The 9,513-nt window shown below is 38.9% G+C and overlaps 1 protein-coding gene across 1 annotated transcript; it reads right to left on the reverse strand.

Moving 5' to 3' along the window:
- LOC147275027 (Leucine-rich repeat (LRR) family protein) lies at positions 1-6,930 on the reverse strand. Its single transcript, XM_086256695.1, has 10 exons — positions 6,607-6,930; positions 5,769-5,838; positions 5,521-5,563; positions 2,559-2,586; positions 2,001-2,109; positions 1,436-1,521; positions 1,112-1,202; positions 841-926; positions 524-610; positions 1-419 (listed from the first exon to the last, which is right to left on the reverse strand). The coding sequence occupies exons 1-10, from the start codon at positions 6,703-6,705 to the stop codon at positions 309-311; spliced, it is 810 nt and encodes a 269-aa protein (XP_086112821.1). The 5' UTR covers positions 6,706-6,930; the 3' UTR covers positions 1-308.
- Between the last annotated feature and the right edge of the window lie 2,583 nt (positions 6,931-9,513).

Below are 9,513 nucleotides of genomic sequence, written 5' to 3' on the forward strand. Positions count from 1 at the left end.
TATCAACTGCCAGTTTGGTCGAATCAAATCTGTCGCGAAACTGGATCAATTCTCACTATATTCATCAATAGATGTAACATTTTGTAGTTCAAATGTGTACCCAATTCCTCCCACCCACCCTTTCATATACAAGCTTGCCAATGACAGACAAGTATTGAAGAAAATAGTACAAATGTACAATGCAACAAAACTGAGTTTGGATACTTTTTATTTTGCATGTGACAAGATTGATAAATAACAATGACGTCCGTCCCAAGCTACAGCAAAACCTTATCTGAATTTACAGCACCCACCAACAAGGCACGCTCTCAATGATCAACACCCTCATCAAGGCCTTTGGAACTGATCATCACATTTGAGTCAATTTGTTTGTCAAACTTCTTCTTCCTCCTTGCTTCAAACTCTTGGAATCCTTCCATCTAGATTTTTATCAGGGGGTGGTAAATGTTCAAATATACATAAAAAGTATTGCTAGGGAAAAAAAGGTAAAAGTGAAACACTACATCAGGAAAATGTGGCATACCTGCTGAAACTGATCCATTGAAATAGGGTTGCCATGCAGGGAAATATTCTGCAGAGCTTTACAGTCTTTCAACAGATTAGAAGGTATCTGTCCAACAAGAGAGTCATAAATCAACACAGGCATGGCCAACGATACAAAAGTAATAGGAGCATTAAAAACCAAAAGTCTACTGAACATCCTTTTAAAGATGGGTAGGGAGAGTTGGGGAGACAAAGCACATGGAAACCAAAAGCCTGATAAATACTCTTAACTTCTCAACTTAGATGTAAATGTAATTTAGAAAATCAAATGAAATTCGTGATCTGTAAAAATGATACCTGCTTCACATTATTATTGTTTAAGCAAAGTGACTTTAAGTGGACAAGGTTGCACACTGATTCAGGAATATCTTCAATTGAATTATCTGAAGAGGCATCCAGAATAAAAGAAGCTGTGAGTCATATGCTTATATAAAGTAGAAAAAAAAAAAAAACCATAGAACCACATTACAGAAACAAAACAATCAACTCAGCATCTAAAAAATGGAACACAAAAAAACCTATAAAATGGAATCAATAGGGAAAATAATAGAAAAAGATTTAAACATACCATCTGCTTGCAATTCTTCCAGAGAGAAGCAACTCCCGATTGATTCTGGAAGAGACTTTAACTTGTTGTTCGATACATTTAAAAGCACTAACTGCATTAAACAAACCATATTAGATCCGGAGTTTTCAAAGAAATGCTAAATGTTTCATATTCCAAAATTTTAAAAGTGAAAATAAGATTCTCATAAAGCATTTTCCATTGACTTGTACTTTTTTTAATCATCACCATCATCCTTGCTATTGTCCCAATCATATGGGGGACATAAAATCCCTAATCACAGGAACAGAAAAAAGTTAAATACATTGAAAAGCCCAAAGCACTTACATTGCGCAAGCTTCCAATAGTCTCAGGCAAATATTGTAAGGAATTTCTAGAGATGGACAACCGCTCAAGTCTCACCAACTGTCCCACTAGACACAGGAAACATAATATTGTTAGTTAGAAACCTGTGATGAAGTCTTTGAAAGAAACAATGACTCCATGAAATTTGCAGACAGAACCATGAAGTTAAAGATATAAAATTAAAGGCTTATTCGCGTCAATACCCCCTGAAAGTAACTTCGATTTTCAATTTGCCCCCTGAAACTTCATTCCTCCCACTTTGCCCCTCAAACTTTACAAAATACCATATTCCATTAAGTCTGTCTATGAATCCGTCAAAAAAGTCTACGTGGCGCTTATGTGGAAGGGGCAATAAACTGCCACGTCAACTTATTTGACGGAGCTTGTAACGGACTTGTCGAAATGTGATATTTTGTAAAGTTCGGGGGGTAAAGTGGGAGGAATGAAGTTTCAAGGGGCAAATTGAAAATCGAAGTTACTTTTTGGGGGCATTGGCGTGAATAAGCCTAAATTAAATAACATTATCTTACTTAGAAAAGAGAATTACATTCATCAGGAAAGGAAGAAACTCGATTTCCATCAAGTGTCATAACTTTTAGAGACTCTAGTTTCGCCATATTCATTGGTAGTCGGTCAATGAGGTTATCAGCTAAAATCTGAAAGAGCAATTCAAATTTTTAACTGTCTACTGATCATCCCAACGTATGAAAGAACAAATTTTCCATTACTATTCAACAAATATCCCTCATGTAGACAACATTCAATTTATGTCAAATATATTAGCTGTTCATATTTCTCATTAAAAGAAAACACTTTTTCTTTTCATGTATGTTGGTTCTGGTAATCTAACCAATGCATTAAAAATATTTAAAAAATAACACTAAATTTCATACAACATTCCACTGATTATTGTGACCTTTAACTCAGTAAAAGAGGAGCATCATTATCATCACAAAAAACCAGTCACTCTCTATTTATCCTTGGCTGCTCAATGACAACAATGAAATTTGAAGTCCTGCAAATATTATACATGCCAAATTGCTTGTACAGCATGAATTTAGGAAATGGATCATGAATTTAGGAGAGGGAGCCACAGTATACGTACAATAGTGAAATACAAAATTCTTACCAGTCGCTGTGTTGATGTAGTTTGAGAATTAAATCTTAATTCCCACCGTCACGGCGTACAAGCAATAATTCGATGAAAGATAAATAACAAACACAGCCAAGAAAACAGAAAATATAAACCAACAAGCACACACAATCACACCGAGATTTGTTACGAGGTTCGGCAAAATTCCTGCCTACGTCCCCGGGAGAGATCTCCGTTCTTCACTATGAGAATAATAAGTATTAAGATTACAATTGGACTAAATCACATAACCCAATCCCCAAATCCCTTGTACACCCTTTCACAAAGTGTTTCCCAAAACCCTAGATCTCTCACCCAAGATTAATTACCTAATCTTGATCTCACCAATTCTAGATTGTGTGCCTCCCAAGAATCCTAAGGACTTGCTCGCTCTAATCTGATTCTCTCTCATTTTTCTAAGCCCCTAAGGTCCTATTTATAACCATAGGCCTTATATTACAATCCTAGATAAAGTAGGAAGAAAGTTAACTTTGAGTAGGAAATAAGTTTCCTTTATACACAAGGAAAACCTCAAAACTTGCCCAAAATGAAGTCCAAAACGCACCAGGAATTAATAACCTTCCAACACCTATTTGGACTCCTAACTTCATCCTAGAATACCATGGAAATCCCCCATGAACCAGTAAATCTTCAAATGCGAGCCAAATTAACAACAATCTCCACCTTGGCGAGCATATCATGCAAATTACCTTGCACCAAATACCATTGGCCTTGACCTTGTACCAACTACACATAACCCGAATCAAGAAACTATGGTCCACCCTTGATTCGCACGGCCAATACCTATGTGCAGCTGCATCGTGTAACCAATTACCGGTTAGCACCGAAGAGGGGCCTCGATTCACCCCCTCCTCCAGTAGGATCTCCTTTCTCACCATCGTTTGAACCTTGGAAACATGTCACAACCGTCTCTGCTGTACCCGCAAACGAGACCTTCCTCAAGCGCTTGATTTCTTGTGCATTTTGTTTCCAACCAACCATCGAGGTTTGAGTTCCTATCAAACGATATAAACCACCACACTTCTCTCCCTTCATTAGGACCATGCTTCCATGAGTAATTTTCATGACTCCACCTGCTATTAAACCAGGTAGCCCTTGGAATCCAACCTACTCAAGGATATCAAATTCCTTTGTAGCTTTGGGACATAAGCGACTCCACCCAAAGTATGTTCCACCCCATTGAACATCTTGATCTTCACCGTTCCAACCCCCATGACGTCAACTTTGGACCCGTCAGGCAAAGAGAAAGATCCTCCCTTTGATTCTTGAAACTTTTCAAAATATTCATTCCTAGAGCATATATGGTGAGTAGAACCCGAATCCAATATCCAATCACCATGAGAAGAAGTGTTACCTATAGAGACTGTGAGAAGTTCTCCAGATTCATTATAGTCTGCTACCGCTGTAGAGCCATGACCATCCTTCTTATTCCAAGTCGGACAGTCCTTCTTTATGTGTCCCCACTCTTTGCACTTGTAGCACTGCCAGCCCTTACCACTACCCTTTGATCTAGCCTTGCTATTATCACTAGAACCCTTGGTAGTTTGCCTTCCTCTTTGACCATGAGCAACAAACAAGGAATCTTTATCCTCAACTTTCTTTCTCCTTTCACTAGACAAGAGAGTTGACTCGACCTCCTCCATCTTCAGTGTATCCTTACCATACAAGAAGATATCCACTATGTTGTCATATGTATCAGGAAGTGAGGTTAGAAGTAAGAGGGCTCGATCTTCTTCCTCAATCTTTACCCCAACTCTTTCGAGTTGATTTAGCAGTCCTTTGAACACGTTCATATGATCCATGAGATTTGCACCCGCTTCCATCTTCAGCTTATATATGTCCCGCTTCAGATTCAACTTTGTGGCCATAGACTTCTGAGCTAAATAAAGCTTTTCTAGTTTCTTCCACAATTCCGGGGCAGAATCTTCATCTATATTGTTGATAATATTATCAGCAATATAAAGCCGAATTGTGCTCACACACCTGCACTCCAAGTCTTCCCAGTCATCATCTGTCATCTTTGCCGGTTTTCCTACTTCCTTTCCCTTCAAGGCGCGTGCCAAGCCTTGCGAAACTAGGACATCCTTCACTCTCTTTTGCCATAGAGTAAAGTTACCTCTTCCATCAAATTGCTCCACCTTAAAGGATGAAACACCACTACTTCCCGCTGCCATGACAAACTACCCTCGATCGATAAACACGGAACCACGATCGATGAACACGAAACCTGGCTCTGATACCACTTGTTGATGTAGTTTGAGAATTAAATCTTAATTCCCACCGTCACGGCGTACAAGCAATAATTCGATGAAAGATAAATAACAAACACAGCCAAGAAAACAGAAAATATAAACCAACAAGCACACACAATCACACCGAGATTTGTTACGAGGTTCGGCAAAATTCCTGCCTACGTCCCCGGGAGAGATCTCCGTTCTTCACTATGAGAATAATAAGTATTAAGATTACAATTGGACTAAATCACATAACCCAATCCCCAAATCCCTTGTACACCCTTTCACAAAGTGTTTCCCAAAACCCTAGATCTCTCACCCAAGATTAATTACCTAATCTTGATCTCACCAATTCTAGATTGTGTGCCTCCCAAGAATCCTAAGGACTTGCTCGCTCTAATCTGATTCTCTCTCATTTTTCTAAGCCCCTAAGGTCCTATTTATAACCATAGGCCTTATATTACAATCCTAGATAAAGTAGGAAGAAAGTTAACTTTGAGTAGGAAATAAGTTTCCTTTATACACAAGGAAAACCTCAAAACTTGCCCAAAATGAAGTCCAAAACGCACCAGGAATTAATAACCTTCCAACACCTATTTGGACTCCTAACTTCATCCTAGAATACCATGGAAATCCCCCATGAACCAGTAAATCTTCAAATGCGAGCCAAATTAACAACACGCTGCAGGTTTACTAATTTGCTAATATCCATAGGAATGTCAACTGCATGCAAAAAAAGAAAAGTAAAAAAGATTTTCAAGTATTTAAGCTTCATTCTTTAAAATTTATAAATATTTGAAAGCTTGGAAACCAAGCCATGAGAAAATCTCTATTGTTAAGGTTAAATTGGTGGAAAATCAGATGCCTTACACATAAAACTGCATTACTAAATTGGTGAATCATATGTCTCGCATAGAAAGCACATTACCTATTTTATTGTTTGTTAAATCAAGAGTGCGTACAGATCTGTCCAGATCAAGAACTTCATCTGGAAATGTCTGTTCCATAAGAAGTAATCAATAAGTAAATACCTAGAATATGTGCGCATGCACACACACACAATATAATGAGGCAAAGCATCTCTTAGGAAGTCACCTAGTTTTATAAATATAGCATCAATATTTATGCTTCATAACTTGTACAAATGAAACCACCAAACTTCGATGCTTTGTGTTTATGTCTAAAAATTTGCAGCATAGATAAACCATAGACTACAGGTTTATGCATGCATTTATATAAATACAGTACAGATCAAAATGTCAAATTACTGTTTTACTTGCTAAACCGAAAGGCTATATTCCACATACGTCAAATAAAAGAGAAACCATTTCAGATAAACTTGAGACCACATTGAAACATCCCAATCAACACCACAAAGCAATCCAGTTTTCTCATACTTCTTGTTTGCAATTTTGTAAGCACCAACTATACAATATGCGTAACCCACCAATTCATAAAGGCCCCTAAGAAAACCATAAACTAATATGCATGTATGCATGATGATCAGTCTAAATTTATGTTCAAAAAATAAAAGTCATTTACACAATCCAATTAAGTATGAACCAACTTTATCAAAACCAATCAATTTATTCCACCCACCTTCCTCCTCTTTCCTCCCAAACATTTAATACCCAATTTCCCTTCCCCTAATTCGAATACAAACATCCAAAAAATAACAAAAAAAATTCAAATCATACATACCCATAAATACAACCAATACACACAAACACATATATATAGGGGAGAGAGACAGAGAGAGAAATTGCCTTCAATTTGCGGTCCCGCAAACCAACAATGCCGGTGGATCGCCAGCGAGCTGTCCTGTTCGCCTTTGTCTCGGCGTTTTTGCTAGTAGTGCAACCCATTTTGTCACCAACAAATTAATCTTATAATTTTATCTAAATAAAAAGAAACTAAGAAATTGAAGAAAACGTTGTGCAGTTTTCTCTGCACAAAGCAATTCTGTGTCTCTGGGATTCAAAGTTTTAGAGACAGATTAAATGATTAACGTTGTGCAGAGAGGTTTAGGTGGGGGTCAAGGTCCGAGGCTGCTATGGAGGTGAAGCTCTCGTCGTTTTCAACGACTTCTATAATTTCTATTTCTATTTTTTGGGACCAAAAAGGCAAAAACCGCGTCTTTTTTATTTATTTATTTTATATATCCTTTTCTTTAACTGAGGGCCTAGGGCTGATGGGCTGTGCGGTGGCCCAAAAAGACAAGGGCCCGGCAAATTTCTGAGACGCCACGTGTCAGCCGTTGATTTGCGGCTATTCATACATTGATGCATTAGTATTCGTACCTTTATCAATTACCATGTGAATCTTGATTTATTTTCCATTTTACCTTGATTCATTACCATTCATATATTTATGTAATTACCATTTGTTCCTTTATGCATTACCATGCCTACACTTATGAAATCACTATTTCTACCTTTATACATTACCATTGGTACCTAATGCATTTGTATCTTGATATATTACCTAATTACCATTTGTACTTTAATACATTGTTATTTGTAACTTGTTAAGCCTTTTGTACCATTAGGCATTGAAATTTGTACTGTCATGCATTATTATTCGTAACTCGATGTATTACCATTTATGCCTTGATGCATTACTATTTATTTTTTGGTACATTATCAGTTGTACTCCTTCATGCATTACCATTTGTATATTGATACATTACTATTCACCAGAGAATTTTGTTAATCATTCATTATCATTTGTATATGAGTTCAAGTGGTAATTTTGTTTAACTAAATTGCTTAATTGCATGCCAATTATTGATGTATTTATTTTTCTTAGAATAAGTATGCATGTATTGCCCAAATGTGGGAAGTCTCCCTTTTTCTTTTATTTTTTATTTTAAAATGTGTATTACGGTATTACCTACCTTTTAAGCCTTTGAAAATAAACTGTGAGCTTTTTTTAAATGGAGTTACTTTTGAAATTTCCAAAAATCAAAAAGTTTTTTTATTTTAATTTTTTAAAATCTGTTAAATATTGTTTTACCTATATGCCATTATTTTATTAGATTGTTTATTAGTAACTTTTATTTTTAAGCGGGGGTATTTTTGAGTATTTTGAAAGTTTAACCTTAATCCCTTTTCTATGGCCAAAAAAAACCTTATTCCCTTTTCTCTCTTTATGTATAAAAATGTATCAATACATTATTATTCATACTTTGATGCATTACTATGCATTTACAAGAAGACAACAAAATCAGAAAAAAAAAAAATCATTTCAAAAAATTTTGATTGGAATTGGGACATCAAATTTCGACCCAATCTGACCCAAAAATTTACCTCGTTTTTTCACATTTGTTTTGGTCAATTTTTCACACCTCAACTTACATAACGTTATTTTGGTCTAATTTTTTTAAGGGTTAATTACATATATATATACCTCAACTATACATCACTTATCAGTTAGGTACCTCTGGTTTAAAAACTTTCATTAGGGTACATCAACTTATGTTTTTTGTCAATTGAATACCTCCGTTAGTCTGACCGTTAGGAAGACCGTTAAATGTCTACGTGGCACTGACGTGGCACACGCGGACCCCACCATTAAATATTAACTTAGCATTTAAAAATAGCCACTAAACTAAAATTAATAAAAAACTAATAAACCTTTAAATTAATATAATATATAAAACTTAAATAATTGAATTGAAAAAAAAAAGAAAAAAAAAGAAGAAAAAGGAAGCCCAGAACCCAGCATCACCTCCACCTCTCTCCGCCTCCCCTGCACAGCCACCCAACTGTTGCCTCTCTCACCGACTGCCACCCTCCCCCCTACATCTTTCTTAACCCCTAGCCCCGACCCCAGCCCCCGTAGCACCCTCCTCCCTCCAACCTCCGTTCCCCCCAAACCCAGTAGGACCCCTTCCTTTCTTCCCAGCCCCCTTCGCCCCCACCCACCTCCCTCCCCAGCCCCACCCCCTTACCTAGCCGAGCCTCACCCAGCCTTTCCCCGTCACCCAACCCTCCCCCTCAACCAGTCGCACCCACCTCCCCCCTCCCCAGCCCTAGTCGCCCTCACCCAGCACCGCCCCAACCCCCATCGCACCCTCCTGCCCCTCGACCCGTCGCACCCACCTTCCCCCAAATCCAGTCGCACCCACCTCCCCTCCCTAGGCCCCATTGTCCTCACCCAGTTTTCTAGCATCATGATTAGAAACTTGAGTAGTTTCCTTCTTAATGAAATTATCAATCTTCACAAAAGGTTCAGACTCTAGCATATTTTTGTTTGTACATCGCAACCCCTCAACAAAAGGATGTCTCAGCTCAGAAGATGACGAGGCCTAGGGAGGGGGAGGTGGGTGCGACTGGGTTTGGGGGGGAGGGGCGAGGGAGGTGGAGGGGGTGGCCTGGGTTTGGGGGGGAAGGGCGGGGGAGGTGGGGGGTGGCCTGGGTTTGGGGGGGAGGGGCGGGGAAGGTGGAGGGGGTGCGACTGGGTTTGGGGAAGGGGGTGCGACGGGCCAGGGGGGTTGGGTTTGGGGGGGAGGGGCAAGGGAGGTGGAGGGGGTGGCCTGGGTTTGCGGGGGAAGGGCGGGGGAAGTGGGGGTGGCTTGGGTTTGAGGGGGAGGAGAGGTGGCCTGGGTGGGGAAAGGGTGGGGGAGGAAGGGGAGGGAGGGTGCTAGGTGGGGGTTGGCTTTTTTTTTTTTT

This window comes from Dryas octopetala, chromosome 9 (genome assembly GCF_963921425.1).
Source record: "Dryas octopetala chromosome 9, drDryOcto1.1, whole genome shotgun sequence".
Taxonomy (NCBI): domain Eukaryota; kingdom Viridiplantae; phylum Streptophyta; class Magnoliopsida; order Rosales; family Rosaceae; genus Dryas; species Dryas octopetala.

What these genes read in the sequence shown, in the direction of transcription:
- LOC147275027 (XM_086256695.1), bottom strand. Translation starts at nt 6,705, where the DNA reads ATGGGTTGCACTACTAGCAAAAACGCCGAGACAAAGGCGAACAGGACA. An exon ending in TGCGGGACCGCAAATTGAAG is followed by an intron (nt 5,839 to 6,606) that starts GCAATTTCTCTC and finishes CTTATGGAACAG; the next exon opens with ACATTTCCAGATGAAGTTCT. An exon ending in GGAAGAATTGCAAGCAGATG is followed by an intron (nt 927 to 1,111) that starts GTATGTTTAAAT and finishes ATGCCTCTTCAG; the next exon opens with ATAATTCAATTGAAGATATT.